Source organism: Phoenix dactylifera, chromosome 3, assembly GCF_051530095.1.
Source record: "Phoenix dactylifera cultivar Ajwa chromosome 3, Ajwa_hap1_PhDact_Kaust_v1.1, whole genome shotgun sequence".
NCBI lineage: Eukaryota > Viridiplantae > Streptophyta > Magnoliopsida > Arecales > Arecaceae > Phoenix > Phoenix dactylifera.
In genome coordinates, this window is record NC_143192.1 from 40,543,908 (window position 1) to 40,564,097 (window position 20,190).

At 39.7% G+C, this 20,190-nt stretch overlaps 3 protein-coding genes and 1 non-coding gene across 4 annotated transcripts; all 4 read right to left on the bottom strand.

Moving 5' to 3' along the window:
- Positions 1-310: 310 nt before the first annotated feature.
- LOC103703596 (putative glycosyltransferase 7) lies at positions 311-1,848 on the bottom strand. The gene has a single exon (XM_008786505.4). The coding sequence runs from the start codon at positions 1,777-1,779 to the stop codon at positions 436-438; it is 1,344 nt and encodes a 447-aa protein (XP_008784727.3). The 5' UTR covers positions 1,780-1,848; the 3' UTR covers positions 311-435.
- Positions 1,849-4,041: 2,193 nt separating this feature from the next.
- On the bottom strand, positions 4,042-5,951 carry LOC103703522 (uncharacterized). Its single transcript, XM_008786397.6, has one exon. The coding sequence runs from the start codon at positions 5,111-5,113 to the stop codon at positions 4,544-4,546; it is 570 nt and encodes a 189-aa protein (XP_008784619.2). The 5' UTR covers positions 5,114-5,951; the 3' UTR covers positions 4,042-4,543.
- LOC113462502 (U2 spliceosomal RNA) lies at positions 5,730-5,927 on the bottom strand. Its single transcript, XR_003384951.1, has one exon. It is a non-coding gene; the product is annotated as a U2 spliceosomal RNA (small nuclear RNA).
- Positions 5,952-14,394: 8,443 nt separating the features above from the next.
- LOC103703521 (uncharacterized) lies at positions 14,395-16,106 on the bottom strand. Its single transcript, XM_088718413.2, has one exon. The coding sequence runs from the start codon at positions 15,470-15,472 to the stop codon at positions 14,465-14,467; it is 1,008 nt and encodes a 335-aa protein (XP_088574539.1). The 5' UTR covers positions 15,473-16,106; the 3' UTR covers positions 14,395-14,464.
- Between the last annotated feature and the right edge of the window lie 4,084 nt (positions 16,107-20,190).

Genomic DNA, 20,190 nt, shown 5'->3' on the forward strand with positions numbered 1-20,190 from the left:
GTCTACCACATCAGGCTGATACTTAATACGCAATATAAACAGGATAATATTAGTGTTTTCACGCAGGAGAAGAGTAGGTATTAATTTGATCCCTCCAAATCATTATCGAAGCTCCATCCTTAAACTGGCGATGTTAGATTGACTTAATGTCCATGGTGGACGGTGGATATAATTCAAAGGCAGCAGACGTTCCAAATCTCCGAGATCCTTCAAGCATGGCATGATTGCATGTATCTATTACTCTCAGCTGCAAAAATAGAATGTTAGAGCTCAATTATTAAATGTTGTGATTTGCTCGGTGATTTGCTTATTAAAATCAGTTTTCATTTTAAAAGATTTCCTTAAAAAATTCAATCAACAGTCAACACCACCTGACTCTGTATCAAATCAGGCCAATACAAAGTTGTTCTAAAATCGCACCAGTGGTCCATCGAATCATGCTACCGGCTCGTTCGGAGTCTGAAATCCGAACGACGAGGGGAAATCGTACGGCAGGGGCCGTACGTGGCCGCCGCATCCATCAACGCGCCGGAATCCGTATGCGCGGAGCACCTGATCGTCCGCGAGGTCGAGGGCGCGCTGCATGGCCGCGAGGCAGCTCTCCCTGGAGTACGCCGGATTGTGCCCACCGCCGCAGGGCTGGCACCCGGTGAAGTGCGTCACGAACGGCAGCCGCCGCCTCCGTTGCTCCCACTCGTCGGCCGCCGCCTCGCGGTCCAGGTACCGCCCTCGCATCTCCCCGTGCGCCCCGGTGGACTTCTCCGCGTGCCGGCGCCTCAGCGGCGGTTCTCTACGCTCCATGGCGAGGTAGTCCTCCGTGGACTTCTCGAGGCGGCCCAGGACGGCGGCCCAGTACCCGTGGAGGTCATAGTCGTTCTCTAGATAGACTCTGTCACCCCAGCGGTCCTTTTCGTAGACGAGGAGGTGGAGGAGGGCGGACTGGTCGTCGGACTCGGGGGCGGCCTTGCCCTTGATCTTGGAGGCCAGGATCCGGCCCCAGGCCTCGAACTCGGTGGTCTGCGGGCCCATGCGGGCCCATGCGTCGAGGAAGTCGAGGCTCCACTGGGAGTTGCGAATGAGGAAGACCCCGGCGTTGAGGCCCACCCAGTTCTTCTCCTCGTAGACCATGGAGGGCCATCCAGGGACCACCAGGTCGTGGGCCCGGTAGCGGGACAAGGGCGGCCGAAACTCCATGTCGGTGAAGGCAGCGTCCTCGTCGACCCACCATATCCAGTCGGCCTCCGGGTGGGCAAGCATGGCCGCCCGGATGAGCGGGATCTTGGCCCAACACCCGGTCATGTTGGGGTGGAGATGGGCCGTGTTGTAGAAGAGGTCGTGGCCGTGGATGCGGCAGTAGTCGGATTTGTTCTTGTAGAAGCGGAGGAGGAGGTGGTCGCCGGCCGGGTTCCGGCAGGGGCTGGGCTGGGAGCCGGAGACCATGAGGACCCGCTCCTCTTTTTCCTGGATGAATGATGATGATGATAAGGTGGGATGGAGGCGGAGCCAGTGACGGCGTTTGGAGTCCCAGTTGGAGAGGTGACCGCCGTCGAGGGTGTAGGAGAGGGATGGGTCGTCATAGAAGGTCGGGATGGAGTCATCGGTGGAGGGAGTGGGACTGGGAGCGAGGGTGGGAGTAAGGGAGGACGAGTAGAAGGAAAAGAGGAGGAGGAAGGCGAGTGCAGCGCCAAGACTAACGAAGATGAGACGTTCCACGAGGAGGGAAACTTTAGATGAACAAAGGGCCATCCTCACACGAGGAGACTCTTTCCTGGATACCATTCTTCTCAGGGAGAGACAGGAGATAGAGACGGCGACAGAGCCAGGGTGGTTTTTACGAAAGTAGAGAAGGAAGCGAGATCGCTGCAAGATATACTGGATCCAAGGTTAATTCGAATGTAGCAGTCACGTACATGACTTGAGAGAATGGTTTCTCAGGACTTGTTAGATGCATCGAGAACCGAGTCACGAGATTGATCGCAAGGGAATGGTTAATCAAGACTTGAGAGCCCGCCTTTGTTGCATCTGACAACAACGTATCAAGCTGTTGTAGGAAGATATATAGGTTGCAGGTTATTATTATATCTACTATATCCGTCTGTAAATCCTAATATTTTCTGGGCGCATGCAACAAGGAAACGGGGACTTGGTTCAATGAATGCGTGGTTTTCTTTGAAAAGAAATACAAGGACTATTATAGTAGTTCGCATCTCAAATCTTCTCAAGCGCATTTCTGGTTGCATGGAAGGAATTCATGCGATAATCAAATGATGTTTACGATGGATGCCTGTAAGTATATACATGACAAATATTAATTGTTTGGACCTAGCAATAGCACAATAACCGATAACAAGGGCGAAAATGCCAATAGATGCTTCCCCCACATTCATAATTTTCTTGATGAAAAGGAAGGGGATCCAGCATTACTCCACTACAAGCAAGTTCCCTTTTGAAATTTCTCTTTCCAAAAATGTCGAGGTTATATTTGAAGACACAACAAGTCCATCACAACAGGTCCATATGTATATTATATTGCCTAATTCTTCTCGAAAAGAAGAACCAAAGCAACACGTACTATTGGTCATAGGTTTGGTTCTATCTTCCCCATGAAAGAATGAAAGAATGATTGTTCTTTTCTGGCAAAATTAACCATTAGATCATATCTTGCACAGCTCTCAAAGTATTCTAAACTCCATCATTTACTGTCTGCACAGATCTTGAAGCAACACTGCAAGTTAAAGAAAGCGAATCCTTCTTCTGCGCGAAAGACGGCTCATGGCCCCAAATTCGTCCATCGCAACAGTTGTCAAATGCTACACAAAAGCAAGCTGGCTCAACCTGAAACCAACTCAACCCCTTCTGTAACCTGATTTACAAATATAGAAGACAATTTTAATACGCTCCAGAAATAGTGAACCTATTTTGTGCATTGATGCTCGATCAACAAAATCATAATAAGGGAACTACAAAGGTTTCAAAGTACCCACCAACAATTAGCATGAATCTATTCTTTGGGGGGGGCGGGGACGAAGGAAGCATGTGAAATCATCTTAATAAAAAAATTGCGAGCATAAAAGATTGTAATAGACCTTGGAATTTGGGCGTAGAACAATTTCTCAATAATTCTGGTTTAACAGCAAAACTTTGATGATATGTTACTATATATGCTAGTCAACATTCAGATGAACAAAGCAAAATGAACACATATTGCAAAAATGCATCTGGATGGAGATCACAATCGCATGACATCCATCCAAATTAGTCAAGTTTTTGTCAAATTCTGCAGATTCAATAATTTTAGGCCCAACAATAACATAAGGAAACAGTCCTCTATTTTTTACCTTTCTACTAAGAGTAGGCTGTTTTTGAGCAATTAGCACATCCTTCAATGATGTCAAAGTTGACATCATAGTCTTCAATTGAAACCATGGTGAAGTAAAAGATGAGACATAATCAGCTCCTCTATCTCACACAGCACAGTCTTTTGGTTCCTTTAGTCTCCAAATCACCAAGCACTACTAGTAACCACGACTACCTGAGAACCTATATAGAAACTACAAACTGTTTCAACCAGCAAAATCCTTGGATTCCTGATAGAGCAGCCCATCTACCACTTTAAGCAAGAGTCCAAGAAAGTTGAGGATCCTATGTGAATTGGCTGCCCACAACACCCTCCCTTCATGCTCTGCTTAATTTGCTTACTCTTAATTTTTAGCAAACAGTTTTCGCTATTTAAAATCTCAAATTACTAACATTATAAGTTAAAACTACAATAAATTTTCAGAGGTATTTCTTCCCCAAATGAGACGAGTCCACCTCCTAATCACTTTCAAACTCTTCTTTACATATATGAAAAAAAATTTGTCAGAAATATATTTTTTTAAACAACTTGAAGTGGTATACGGAAATGGGATCCCCAATGTCTGAAGACAGTAATAAAGGACGGTAATAAGATGTTTGATAAATATAGGCTAATAAGAGCTAGAGATCAATTTAGGGGATGGACCTCAATTTCAAATGTGCATCCCCGTACGAACATAAAGGTTATATGATCTTGGCCTAAGTTCGCTTGCTCACCAATACAAATTAAAGAACCAGATTTTCGTTTAGCATCCCCACACAAGAGCAACTGTTATATAGTTCACGCCTTAAGCACCAAGAGAATTTTCCGGAACCAATTAACAAGTCCACTATTGATCATCAGGCTTCTACGACAGGTCTCAAATCATATTGGTCAGGGAATGGATGCCATAAGAATAGGATGTGCTTTCTTTTCGTTTAATGGAACTTGGTGTTGTCATCCCTCAAGTAATACAACCCAAAGAGGTCAATGATTCCGAGTACGTACGTCTGCACTGGAAGTTGACCTTCTCAAGTTTCTGTATCCCTCGTTGTTATGGGATCTAATGTTCACCTCTCATAGGAAATTTGATGACCCCTAGATAAAAAATTTAAAATGCATCAAGTATTATTTATGATGAATTTTACCATCCGTCCGCTTTTCAGTACACGCAAATTACATGTTCATGTGTCCCGTTAGGCCATGCTACTCGCTATCCCCACTCTTCTCGTCACCTTCCACCTCTGAATGCCTCTCTCCTTGGGATCCTTCTTTCTTCTTCTCCTTCTTCTCCTTCTTCTCCTTCTCCTTCTCCTTCTTCTCCTTCTTCTCCTTCTCCTTCTTCTCCTTCTTCTTCTCCTTCTTCTCCTTCTTCTCATGGCTTTCCTGGTCACTATCTCCATGCTCGTCCGCATAGTCCGAGATGACTATATGAACACCCGGGTCCTCCGCCTTGCAGGTCCCACCGAGAAGGATCGAGTTGTTGACAGCCTGATAGTTGCTGTTGGTGTACGCACTCATCGCGCTCTCATCATCGTGCAGAGCACCGTGGGTGTCCATCATCTCCTCCAAGTCCGCCTTCATCGTGGCTCCCTTGTTTTCCCCCGCTAGTGTGATGATCCTCACCCCGTGATCGGCCTCCTCGTTCTCCTGATCATTCCTGGCCGTGGACCTGCCGAGGGCTGTGAGCTGGTGAGTGAGCTTTGAGATCATGCCACGGATCTCATGCTCCATATGCCGCTGGCTCTGCTCATCGGCGTTCGCATTCGTAACCATGGTACTTAGGTTGCGGGAGAGGGAGAGAGAATGGCTTGTTTTCTGCCTTGGAAGTGCTTGAGAATGGAACGGTGCTTATAAGAAGAATGTTACTTGCATGGGAGGCAAAGGGACGGAACTAATTCCTGCTATCAGGGTGGAAGCAAAGGATCACTTCATCACTCGACGTTTAGGTTCCTCCACCGTACATTATTCTTCTCCCGACTACACCACGGCATGTCTGATGAGATTATTGGAGGCGTTCTCCAATTTACAAACTCTAAATACTTCGATTCTTCTCCATGTTATCTACTCACCGTTTCCGGGGATTCTCCAATATCTAAACTCTCAACTACGTTCCCACACCACCACCATCCTGTAAATTCGATTGGGTGGAGGACTTGGAATTAATTGTTCGGCCATCCAACTTCCCATGACTGGCTTCACCTAAAATAAGCCCACGTCTAATTCAAAATTCGAATATTTCCTTGATACAGTCATCCTAATTACGATATGGCATAATTGCAATGATCAATATTAATAAACATCCTCCTAAGAAATCAAGGATTAAGCGGTGGTTGGCCTATCAACCGTAGGTACCAGGCGCCGAAGAAAATACTTGGAACATTAGATTTAGTAGGGGTGCGCCAGGCCCGCGCAGTAGTGCAACGCGTGGGCGACGCATGAGGGCTTCAGCGGCAAGCCACTGCAGTAAACCCTCCCCCAACGAGAAATTAATTTAATATCATGGTGGGCCGATGGCCCACGTATCAGATATTAAACTGATAAGAACAGATACTACACTTGATCTTAGCCAAAAGGCCGAGAAAGGTATGCTTGAGACAGTACCTTTCGCCTTCTTTTATAGGCTTCCTCTCTTCCTTCGCTCATACCTCTTCCGATGTGGGACTAAAACCCAGCTCACAAGCAGATCTAATTGTAATCTCCACGTCCACCCTCTGCAGGCTTCCATGAATCCAAGTTGTGATTCAGGGGGAAGGTCCTCGCTTTCCCCTTGTGTATATTTGATGCATTGGCATATATGATTAATTAATTAATATTGAATAGAATTATACCAAAGCTTATTAGAATGAATATTATAGTCGTCCCTTAGTTTCTTATCATTCATCTTATGTGATTGATTTCGTGGATAGTCATGACACTGTTAGATGTAAGTTTTTTCTTTTATTTTATTCTTTCAACATGCTAGGCTCTTGTTCACAAAAAAAAAAAAAACATGCTAGGCTTTTCATCACAAGTGATTGCAAAAGACTACACACGAAATTTGTAATGAAGATTAGGGTAGCTGACCGGGGGTTAGCTGGTCAATCCTTTTAAAAATTATAGACGCGAGTTGTAAGATTCTTGTGACGCCAAAGCATTCACATATACAAAATAAATAAATAAATAAATGTTGGGCATGTGTAATTGAATTTTGTTCAAATATATGTAGTCCGTAGTTGGCATTTTCATTTTTGAATGAGCCTTAAGATTGTTTTAAGATTCAGAACAAGTTAGAACGCTAAATCAAAAAACTTGTGTCAAGGATTTTGGTATGGTATATATATTGTATTTTAATTATGCGAAGGATTGATCTTTGCCATTAGTTGAGAAGAGATATTATGGAAAATATATGGACAGCTAGTTGGGAATTGGTTGCCATCTTTAGTCTTCTTGCTTCCTGTGACTCTAACCAATATAAGGATTCAAAACTCCAAGACGTCGGAAGTCATGTTGTCTCCTAACTGGCCTCTCACCGCTCCTCATCTTCCTCCACAACTTTCTCGAGCTCCACCTTATTCCACAACTTTCTTGAGCTCCACCTTATTGATGGCTTGATCTATGGGTACAGAGTTACTTCGGCGACCTTAATTTTTGACTCGGCATCCAAGGTCTACAAAGAGGTCATCTATAGAAGATGATATTGGGTTTAAAAAAAAAAGCTATTTTGAAGTTTTATTAATAATTTGCTTGTGTAGGTAGGGATACGGTATTTTCTAAATCTTTATTTAAGGAATTACAAAGAAAAATCAACAAAGATGTGAATTGAGTAAGATTAGGCGACAAAATATGAACTGAAGACTTAATCTTAATGTACCTCATAACAATATATTTTCATTACCATGAGATGTAGGGGGTAGCATGTTTACAATAAAAAAAAAGTAAGCAAAGAAAAAATGGTGCAATAAGATATAACATTTTAGTTAATTAACAAAAATCTAAGTTTTTCATCTATACCATCAGTTGACCAGTAAACCATTCTAATCATCTACATTTGGATGAGTAGTCTAAATGATATACTATTGATTTTTTGAACGTATCATAGCGAAGCTTTTGTATCAACAGTAGATCTCATTGAAAATATTCATCCCAATCTCAACCTACAGTAGGAGAGAAACTCAAATCAATCTAGACTAGAAAGGGATGAGTTTTTCCTGTTAGCTCTATTATCATTGGCCCGGCTACTCTTGAGTTCAGACTCATCAACCTACTCAAATAGTCAAACCTAGTTAAAAAAAAAACAAAATTAAGCAAGGATTATTTATTATTAGATAATTCAAATTATTTGATATCAATCCAATCGAAAATGAGATTTGAGTGGTCATCATAAATTAGACAAATTAGTTAAATAAGATCAGAAGATAATGGTGCAATAGTGGACCATTAAACTGGTCGAGATTTGATGCGGATGATCAAAAAAGTTACGAAATAAATATTTAAAAGAAATTAAAGAAAAGTCGAGTGAATAGCCTATCCATAATTTTATCATGTTTTCTTTCTCGGCTGGTAGGTATTGATCCGTTAGCAAGAGAAGTGGCTTGACGCCGTCTAAACGGGCGGCCCCGGCCCGTCATCTCCGTTCTGGTTCCCCGCGGTCCTATTGTAACCTTGCGGACGAGCCAGAGATACTTTCCGAGATCATTCCACGCCGCCGACAGGACACCTCGCGGTCTCAAATCCTCGAGGGATCGAGAGAAGGAACGTGGTCGTACCCTTCGCGCCCGGCGATCGTTGGATCGTCCACTGCACAGAACACAGGCGCTCCGAACTCCGTCATTCATCCGCCCGCACGGCTCTCAAAGCGAGCAGTGGACGGTCCAACGGTCGACGCGCGCGGAGGAAGGCGTATCCCTCTTTCGCGCGAAGGATACAACCACGATCCTCGAGAGAAAGAGAGAGCGCGCGGGGAGCAGAGATCGTCCATAGCTCCGGCGGTGGTTCCAGCGTCGCCGGTGAGAAACCCCCACCTTTTTTTTAATCCAGGGTATTTGCATAAATCAGTAAGATAAGTTCCTTGTTTTTTTTATTTTAGGAAAACTTAATCAAGTTATATATAGTAGAATGGAAAAGTACATTTTAATCTTTTAAATTTTAATATTTATTCCTATTTTTTGGCAAAGTCGTTTGGCCCAATTAAGCTAGATAAGTAGATATTATTCAAATTTATTCCCAGTTATTCACAAATTAAACAAGGCTTAGTTTCATAGGGGATATGGGAGGTTTTGGATATCAAGTTGGGTAGCCTGAATTTGGAGACAATTCTATCTATGGAAGGGTGGAAATAACTTTGATCATAAAAATAAAAAAAAGGAGAAAATATGAGGGGTCTTTTTGAGAAAATTCACCATGGTAGACCAGCGAGGGAGGGAGTGGGAGATGGAGAGGGCAAGGCGTAGCGATCACTATGCGATAAACGAAAACACCTCGGGCCTTTCTATGTTACTAAATATTAGTCTCACCGGATTTTTCAAACATACATTAAGGAGAATTATTAAAAAAAAAAAGTTGTGTTATGGTTGTCATAAAACGTTTTAAAAAAAGTGTCAACCTAGTTTTCAGTATGGCACATAGAGAGGTTAAAAGCATCATTTTTATCCTAGTGTACTAGATTTAGGAACTTTAATTGGATCTTTTGAGTGACATGAGAATTACTCTTTTTTTTTTAATTGAGAGCAGCTGCTAGAATAAATAAACACACCGACTGGCATCAGATATAATGGTGTCTTTTAATCTTTAGGGTAACGATGCTGCAGTCTTTCATAGCATAAGTCCATCATGATTGATCACAAAGATTGCCATCCAATTGGCCCTAGAATAAACTGACCCATCATCATTAGACATAAGAATTTACTTGCAAGTACGACGGTCCAGTGTAATTTAGCACGAATAATTGTGGTAAACAAAAACATATAGGTTGCAGGAAACTTGGAAACAAAATAAAATCAGTGAAGGAAAGAAGGGTACATTCAGGCCATGGTTAGTGGCGACGTTGCCTTTCAGATCGAGTATGTTTATAGAAAGGCTAATGGAGCCGCAGATTGGGTGGCCTCTTATGTGACCGATCACTCGAAAGGGGCCTATAGGTTGGGGAGAGAGTTGCTTAGAGCATTGAAATTTGCTATTTTTTTACTCTTTTTTTTTATGTATGTAGAGTCATCTGCTGCAGGAAAAAAAAAAGTGCAAGCACATGGGAATGCCATAGCCCAGTCATCCACGTGAGAGCTCAACCACCTGTAGCCGCCCCTGTCGAGAAAGGAGGCCCCTCGAACTCGGCAAACTCGTGAGCTCTTTTTTCTCTCCTGTTCTTGTTACTCGACCGTAGTATGGGACCGTATGCAGACCTGATAGAAGGAATGCACGCTTTCCTTATTTCTTTTTCTTTCTCCTCCCTTTTTGCTTCGTTTATTCTTTTTTTTTTTTTTTGCAAATTTTTATGTTCTTAGTGATGGTACAGGGACTGAACTTACGAATACGTTGAATGGCATTTTAAGTCTGAAAGAGATATATGAGGTTTTGTTCGGGTATTAGACTATCAGAAGTTTTCTCCTGATTAGATTTTCAGTTCAACTCTGATAATATTTATAGTCTTAATTTGAAAGATAAATAAATGTTCTTCTGAAGTGGTAATTGCTTAGCATTCCATGTGTAGCAGGAGTTTCTTTTTTCCTTATTGTCTTATTAAAAATATCAGCAGTTTTTAACAGCAAAGGAAAAATCACAATAAGCTCAAATACTCCTCTTGCAATTTCATATGGATCATCTTCTGGTTTTCTACTTGATGCTCCAATCATCCCCATTTGGGAATAGAAATTACTGGAATATAATCAATTATTACATTTTCACAGATTCAACTGTGATTTTACTAAATTTCAAACCCTGTGAGCTACTATTGGATGAACGAGGCAATGATTTTTGGAGTAGCTGGATTGATGTTTGGTTGAATGGTCGGAATGAGGCCAAGACTTGGAAAATCTCTGTCTTTGCTTTTCTTCCATAACGGTTAATTATGTTCAAGTACTTCGCTCTAGGACTTTAAGTGAGTTGGTTCGAGTCCAAGCTTTGGAATATTAGATCCATATTGGACCCATTCATCATGCTCTCATTTTTCCTACTAGTGGCATCAGAGCCTCATAGGGCATTCTACATCAACATGAAGAAAAACGAGCTAACATTTTTTCTTTTCTTTTGATAAGTAGGGAGGGAGACCCACATTTATTAAATTGAAAGAGAGTATAGCAATAAGTTTATATGAAGTATAAAAGGGGATTAAACAAAAGAGAAACAGGAAAGATAATCTGACCTAGCTATCACAAAGAGTGCAACAATTTATTAACTCGAGTTCTATTTTTGACCACCTAGAGTTTTGGGCAAGGTTCAAAACCAGAAGATTTAATAATATATAAGGAGCTCCCAAGCAAGAAAAAATGAATTTGAGGAAGAAAAGGTTAAGAATGTCAAATTTGGTGAAAGGAGCTGAAGGATAAAAAGGAAAATGATTTTCAGGAAGAAACCAGCAAAGTAGATGAAGAAAAATTTGAGAAGCTAGAATAAATTGGGAATGCAAAAAGAAGAAGAGAACAAAGAGGAAACATAAAGATAATTTGTTATCGCAAAGAGCACAACTTTTTATTGAATCGAGCTCTATTTAACTGCTTAGATTTTTTTGCAAGGTTTAAAACCAGAAAAATTAGTGATATGTAAGAAGTCCTATGGCAAGATAAATAAATCTGGATGAAGACAAGTTATTCAAAGAAAATTTTGATAAAGATGAATGTGAGGAAGAAAAGGTTAAGACTATCAAATTTGGTGAAAGGGGCTGAAGGAGAAAAAGGAAAATGACTTTCAGGAAGCAACTGGTGAAGTAGAAGAAGAAAACTTTGAGAATTCAGAATAAATTGGGAATTCAAAAGAAGAAAACAAAGAGGAAAAGTCAAAAAATGAATGATTTGATGAAAAAATAATAAGGCAAAAGTTGATATAGAATTGAAGAAAACACAGATTTTATAAAGTCATGTTTTTCAAAAATCTATGGAAATTTGCTTCAAAAAAAAAGAAATTTGAATATTTGAATTTTCATCTGAATTGGAGAACTTTTTGAGTTATAGAAGTTATGCCAAATATGAAAACAGTCATTGATCCAAAAGAACAAACAAAGCAAATTTCAAGAAGCATGAAGATCGATGGGATATGTACGTGTGCAACGAGAAATATTTGAAAACACTTTTTTTTTCTTTTTTTGGCAAGAAAGGGAGGGCAGCCCAACCATGCTATAACTACCTGGGTCCAGTACTGGGAGATGCACGTCACACATTTGAATCTAAAACCTCTGGTTTCTAGGCAGAGGGGTTTAACCACTAGGACAAGTCCCAGTGCCAGAAACATTCAACTCAATATATTGCAAGCAAAAGAAGACATCGTACAACCTGTTCCCATGGGAATGGCCATAAAGACTTCTTCATTTAGAAGTGCAAGAAATCTTGTGAAATCAGGGTACAGCTGACCAATATTGTGCAGGGTTGAGTTTTTCTGTTCTTTGTTTCTTCTGTGTGGATGTTGATATGTAACATTTATGGAGGTGGATTTGGCGAGATAGGGATACCAGGATGGGAGCCCAGGATGTTTTTTGATTGTATAGTCCTCTGAGTTTTCTGTTTTGGAAGTAGGTTGCTTATACCTACCTTTTCTCAGGCTCTTGCCTGTGTTTCTCATTTCATCCTTATGGAATGAAGGTGGAATTTACACCATTTTCTTTTAAACAGACTTCAAAAATAAGGGAAAGTGTTGGAGTTAATTTTGACAATTGAGAATGTGCTGGAACTTGTTTTCTTCAGAATCAATGTAAGAGACATAATATAGCAGTGTTGTATAAACATCAGTTGACTGGTATCTCCCTCCTTTAGAATTCTGAGGTGAGTTAATATATCATAGATTGGTCTGTCTATAATGGTCCTAGGTCAAGTATAAACAGAGGATTTCATTTCCCACTGCTGTAAGCCTTCACTTGTAATATTTCTTCCTCTCATGATGCAAAGTCTTGTATGCTAAGCTTGTTTTTAAATATTCTTGGTCATAAACCTCGCAAAACTGTGATGTTCCTTTGCTCCTACATGCAAATTATCTGAGCTATATTTTTTTTTCCAGCCATGTGATCCATGAATTTGATAATTCTCTCAGAATAAGACAAGTAGAAATGTACAAAAGTGTTTTGCATACTAAGTCAACTAATTCCATGTTCAACTTTGGTACATGCTCAATACTAGTATAACCTTTAAAATTTCAACATATTCCCTTTTATTACTACATCAATTTTATTAAGAAAAAAATCCCTCGTGTACTTCAGAAATCCTAGAGCAGTCACTTTGTTTAAAAATTCCGAAGGTCAGGTCTGTCTCCAGTCCTCCCTCCCAGGACCTTGAATTTTCAGAACCATGACTACGTAATGGATCTAGTTTAGAATATATCAGCATTAATAGTTTTATGCGTAGTAACTTTCGCATATGCAACACTGATAGACTTTTAAGATTTCAATATATTTCCTTTTATTACTACCTCAGTTGCATAAATTCTTATCTACTTTAGAACATATCAATTTTAATATTTGTACCTAGAACAAATAGATAGAGAACAAATATATGAATTTTAGTGATGGAAGAAAATTATGTATGTGAGGAAGGATAATATAGAAATGGAGTTTTAATATCAGTAAATAGAGAAATTAAAGATAAAATTAGTAGATGTGAAGATAATAAACAATAATTGCTAGCTATAAAGTGGCCAGTATTAAGTGATGAAAGACCATGCTTGGATGCTTCGGTATCTCATCCATCGAATAAGAATCTTAGCAGAAGATGAGAAAAGGGGCAACCCTAGAGGAGAAGAGTCTTAATCGACCAAAGAACCATTTCATTGGGTAATTTCCGCAAAAAAAAAAAAAGATGGTGCATTCCTTTTGAAAAGATGTTTTACTTACATGAATTGATATGGGTAAAGAATTCCCATTATGGTCAAATACTATGTTCCAATTGCATTACTCCTCAAACTCCTCATTTTTTTGGCCAAATCTAGATTGAAATATAAATTATCGCCGGATAAGATGTCAGAGCATCCAAACAAGATCTTAATGTTATCACTGTCTGCACAGTTGTAGGAGAATTAGAGGACTCATATTGTTGGCCTGAAGTAGATGCTGTAAAGCTTGATGATTGCGCTTATGGTTAAATTTATAATGCTTAAATTGGACAGAAGCAAGCACATCATTGTCAATGCATATTAAGGCAAAAGGAATATAATTTTTCTATTTATGTTATTTTTATCATAATTTCATCAAAAAAGATGATTTGGTAAAATATTTTCTTTATCGTTCTGAATATTTAACATATACGTCATAAATTTAGACAACATTTTTTTATTTTCTTTTTAGTTTATTCTGTTAAATCAAGAAATAAATACTATAATTTTCTATGTTCTTGAAATGATACATCTTTGTATCTAACTAAAATCAATTATAAGTGTCAATGCACATTAAAATTATGGTAAGATTCAATACTTCATTTTCAGACTATGTTTGACTAACACCAAATCAAACAGCAAGTTGATATCGTTTGTTTGCATTTGGATGGGTGGAGATCATAATTTTCCTGATTGTTTTATGAAATGCAGGAGGGTGTTCCCCATTTTAGCGTACACCTGGGAATTTTTGATTCAGAGTGTGGAGAATATGAAGGGGTTCGCATGGTAATTTTTTGATGGAAACCTTGTTAGTGTTGGAAAGCTGATTTCAGTTGTTGCCTTCCAATTAACATTGCATCTCCTGTGCATGTTAGCTGGAGATGAAATATGGGCTGCTGCTGATCCCTAAAACTTTGGCCACCCTACATGACAAGCATAGTTTCAATGAAGGCTTTCCTGCAGCGCGTGCACACCCAGTCTACTGATGAGTGGTGACCTACGACAAGATAATAGCTGCTTGAGAAACTTTAATTTTCAGAAAATGGAACTTTGTACAAAGTTTTGAACTCATGTTTTCTTCTATTGTTTCCAAATTTAATAAAAATCCATTCGCAGTAATTGATTTTTATATACATTTTGTCATTAAACAATTCCAGCATTGTTGTTGCGTAAATCTATTTTCTTTTGAATTTGACACCTTGCTGCTAGCCAAGCCAAGAGAGTACACAATTTTTTGAAGACAATGAGGGATATCAAAACACAAAGCCCTCCATAAACTACCATATTCAGAACACCACCTTGTGGAGCATTGAACATCAGGGTAATGGAGTCGTTTGCAATCAATAGCCAACAAATGACCTCCAGCATCGACTTGATCAATAAACTCAACTTTTGTTCCCCATTTATCCTGCACAAAATTCTTGAAAACAAAACACTGATGAGTGACATTGTAGTCTTCGACCATCCTCTATATGAGATCAGACTCCCTCCTCCAACTACCAAAGCATTTTTCCGGCACACACAGGTTGCACACTCACCAGAGAAGGTAGACTCTGTCAGAGCTTCGAACCCTGTGTAGTAAGGCAGGATGATATTATCCAGGTACAAACTTGCATGTAAAATTCCTGAAACAGTTGAAGCTTCAAGTACAGCGTAGTGCAAATCTCTTTCAGATTGGTTTTTAAATGCAAGAGCTGAAATATAGACAATCTGGAGAAGTACTGGGCCCATGTGTGAGAGAGGGAAAGTGGTGTTGATCCGGTGCCCCTTTGCTAAAATCAAGAGCACCAATGGGAGCGCCATAGGACCCGAAGGTAATAGATATCTTCTCTTCAAATTGCTAATGCTGATGCTTGTGCTTCTTCTGAACTCCATTAGGGTGAAGGCCGTGGTTGACAGGAAGGAAGAAACTGTGAAGAGGAGCACCAACGAGTCCACAATGGATGGGTAGTCTCCAGGGTAAGCGCTGTCGCAGAAGTAGTGGTATGGGCAATGGATGAAGTCTGTGGTTCCTTCAAGCTGCCATCTGGTGCATTTGAAGAATGCTTTCGTGATGTTCTCCATATCCCATTCATGATCAATGGTGGACTCTGGTAGCATAGCCAGCCCGTCCATCAAATCTAAATGCATCTTCTGCTCTTTTTGCTTCATCCATTCTCTACAGCTGCACTAGTAGTTGTTATACCTGCTCTGAGCTTCTTTTTGTTGGTTGTAATGGTGTTGTTACTTGTGGCCTTAGGGAACGAGATGGGGAAGGTCCAACCGACTCCTTGGAGATGACATATGCGCCCCTGGGTCTTTTATTGGATAAAGAGTGCTTCCATTAGCAAAAAAGAGTGCTTCCTCAACAGCGGTCAGGTGTTTTGGTCACTACAAGTATTCAGGGGCAAGGTTCATAGTCATGTTGGGTGAGTTCAGGGAATATAAAGGCTGGTGACTTAGTTTTTAAGGGATGGGGCTTTGACTGATGGAAGAGTTAGGAGGACAGCTATGGTTGGGACTGCTTAACAGTTTGTTTAAATTGTTTGTAGTGGTTAGCAGGGAGGATTATATATTTAATGCTAATCTCAATCTCAAGCTTGTTGGTAATCCATTGTTCTAATTGTTTATTTGTACCATGCGGGATTCCTTTTTGATGTTTTAAAGTGGTGCAGTTATTTGGTCGATATCAATCCAAGTGCAAGTCTACCTTGTGCTGGTTCATGGGCATGATCAAATTTCATGAGACGATATGTACACACATTTAAAATCTAAAGCAAGCCTCCTGAGAATGAAAATCTGCAAAGGAGTTTGATACATTTAATCAGTACACAGCAATCAGGAGATATAGCGGGATGTTATTGATCTAATTATTTATGAAGTTTGCCCATATGATTGTAAAATTACTGTATCACTGCAGGGATCTTAATGCTGTGGCTTCTCTGAAAATTCCTTTCTTACTTCCTCTCCTATCAGCTTATGCAATGAGTAGTGAAGACAAGAAGTTCTCAGCTAATCAGGAGGGCATTTCCATTGGCATCCCGTTCTGTAACATTTCCTTTTTTGGGGGGAGAGAGGACATTCTCTTAGCCATTGGCTGAGGCCTTCCTCCCTGAATTGCTTCCATGACAGCCATGGGAGGTTAGATTTCTGAGATGTCAACTTTGATATAATCCACTTGAGAATGGTGAGGGCAAATTATAGTCTTTCATGAAGCCAGGATTAGCATGCAGTTTGCAAGTGGCATAGAGTCCACAAAATTGGGTCTACCACTGGCTGTGCATGACACCTTGACACTTAACCTTCAGCTTCAAGTGATATAATGTCATGTGCTCGAACCATTTTAGGAGTCTCTGCTTTCCTTCAATGCATTTGATTTGGCTATTTTGAAGGAACCATATGAATTGGGCATTGCCCTAGCATTCACACCCCTCCACATAACAAGCAGAGGTTCCGTGCTTAAGTCCTGGATGGTGCATCTCGAGGTTCTCGGTTCTCCAATCAAGATAATTTCACGTACAGAATAGATCTTCTCATATTATTTAAGGTACCATGAAATGATTTTGGCTAAATTTGGTGATTTATGTATTGTGAGGCCATCTTGATAGGAGAAAATGTTTTTTCTCTTGGTAAGTTACAATTCTTTTGTTTTCGATATAATTTAATAGACGTAAGCTTTTTTGGCATCGCAAGGCTTTGTTTTATCTTTCTTAGTAATATTAGGGCAAGATAAATGAAATGGGTAAATCTAGGTGCTTCAACTTGCTAGGTAAAAAATAAAATTCTAGTATATGATTTTAGCATGGATAAAGATGAAAGGCTAATGGAGACCTTGTTCTCTTTTTTTTTTTTTTTTGTGGTTTTGAATCAGAAGAAGATAGTGGTAAAACAAAGATAAAAGATCTAGTAGAACAGAAACTCTAAAAGTAATCACATTAGGTGAGAAGTTGGTAGCGGAGATGGTGATGAGTTGGTATCAGAGGGTCAAGAAATGGAAAATAAGGACTTAAAAAGTAATACAAGTCGACATTGTGAGAACCGAACTACAAAATAATTAAAACAATATCAACCTCATGCAATCATAACATTACTGCTCCAGCAGTCACATTTATATAAGAATGGCGCAGGTACTATGCAAGATAAGAAACAAACATCTACTGACCAAAAGTTCAATGAAGTTACAACAACATCATGGTGGTGAGAGAGAAAGAGAAGAACCCACCCTGATTTCATCAGCAACATGAACATATTCTAATAAAATGCATCAGTAATGAAGTGGCGAACATCTGATGAATTGAGAACATCGCCGGGCAGGCTCACCGAGGAGCTAAGATTCACAGAGGAGCATCTCCGGGCATTTCCTTTCTTTTCCTTGCAGTCGCTTCTTTCTCCATTTCCTCTGTCTACTGCAAGACTAATCTGTCTGTGTGAATCCAATATTCGCAGACTGGTCAGGAGGTTGGCTTTCTTTTAGGCTGCATACGTGCATCGAGAGATGAATAGAGGCACAGACTGAATCGCCTTTTACATTGCTTGGCACACTGAAAAGTTTCTTCAGAATAGTGCCTCTAAGATTCCCTCTCCTTTATATCATTTTATTGTTTCTGACTTTTGTAGCCATACGAGAGCTATATGAATGCCGTATTCACCCAAAATAAAAATCTAACATCTTGGTGGCATACACGCATCCTCGATGGCAAGGGTCTAAGCGGTACGTATGCTTAAAAAACCAGCAGTTCGAACCTCATGATATGTGGCGGTGGTGCCACGTGGGTTGTCGTGGTTGGAGAGGGGCTCGGTAAATAGATTCAAGGGAGGTGGGGGCCTCGGTAAAAAAAGTAGCGAGGATCTTTGCTGGTTGCTGTAAGAGTGGAATCATGCGTTGTCCCAAGGCTCTAAGATTCCATGTTTTTGAGAAAACTAGCAGTTGGTGAAATTGAGACCAATTAATTTTTCTAAATTTGGACAGGCAACTCTGCAACGAGGGCTGCAAGCTGGTCGGATTGGATTGGGGTTTGGCACAACCCAAATCTAATTTACATGAGTTTAGAAACATGAATCCAAGCATTACCATTTCTATGGGGGTTGAATTGGATAAGGCTTAAGATCGATTTTGTTAATTTATTATTTTGTTGGTCAAATCAGGTCAATAATAGTCTATATAAGGGTTAAAAAATATATATTAATTTAATCACTTAGAGTTTATTTGGTATTGCTTTTGTTTTTTATTTTTATATTTTAAAAAATGAAAAAAGTACTGGACCCAGCCGGGATATAAATTTTGATATAATCATATTATTTTTCTTTTTAAAGATGGCAACTAGTTTGTCAATAAATTTTTTTAACGTCTGATCCAAATATATAGGATTGAATCCTCCTCCCGTAGAGTTGGAGAAGTTTTAAAATATCTAGAAAGAGCTATACACTATCATGTATGTCTACAAAGGTAAGGTTCAAGTTGTAGCTTTCAGACACAAGAATGATCGATCTTCTTTTGAGATGCCAACCATTGGATCATGCTTCACACAAATTTCAAAGCACTCCAACATTTTTATTCATCTATCTGCATAGATCTGGAAGCGACCACTGTGCGATCCGGCTATGGATTCGCAAAAAAGGAAAGAGAATCCTTTTTTCGGTCAAATAGCGACCTTTATAATAGCAATTTCCGTCTTAGTTTATGATAATTACTGTAATGCTACGGTGACATTTATTTCTAAGGTCAAAACCTCAAATTTCAAGCCAATCAAATTGGTGGGTTCTTTTGCCTCAATTGCCATCCCTAGTCTATAGCCACAAGAGGAGAAGACTCCTCCATAGGAGATGAGCCTCCATTTAACAGTCGAATCCTGAAAAAAAATGTTGCTCATGTTATGATGGGGAGGGCAATTCAATTGCACTATGGTCGTGGCTATCATTGAGGTGGCAGCATAGTTGGAACGGAGCTTTGTTTTCAATGGAGTGATCCAGATTCGAAATGCGCGGGCATCGATTAAATGCGAAAATCGGATGCCTTCCGTCTGGTTTGTCATGAAGGCTGCTATGCGGGTGGAGTTAATTCTCTTCCCCCTTCCTTCCCTTTTTTTTTTTTTTTTTTTTTTTTTAAGCAAAAAAAAAAAAAAAAGTGTGGCAGTGGCTCATGAGAAATGTCAATGCTGCTTACAGTTTACATATGGTAAGTTGCAAGTTTACCATTTACAATTTACAGAACTCTAGGCGGCAATGGGTGGTTTTACTGACAGTTTGTCCGGAACTGTAGGTGGATGCTGCTTAAAATATACAAATAGTACAGAGTATAAATGTATAATCTATCGTACCTGATGACTGGGCCCCATCTATGTTTAATGCTGGGTCCATCGAAAAAGAAGCGTCTCTGTCATCATGTTGTCTGAAGAAAACAAAAGCCAAGATATGACGGACCCCAGGTGAAGATTCAAGCACCGAAAGCCAGACTAAAAGTTTTAAAAACTAGACCCCCCTCTAGCCAAAAAAAAAAAAAAACCAGAGCCCCAGGAAAAAATTTCCTATAGCTTTCAATTCGACTGGGGATGAATCATGCTCGCGTCAGCAGCAGAAGGTGCCTTAAAATAATAAAGTTTGTAAATGAAAATTTTATATTATTAAATTCTGATCTATACTATCAAAAATATTTAAAAACAAAAATTATATATTCTAATAATTTCTGATCCAAATATCATATGAATTCAAAAGGAACGAATACCATTATACTGCTGTACTAGAATGCATAATAAAATATTTAAATTTTAAATTCATCCCATAGATCATGTACATGTTGGAACTTTATAGATTAAAAGTCTTTAAGGTATGGATGATTATAAAATATGGTATCATATCATCAATGAGATACTCAGATTAGAGACATCGAAATA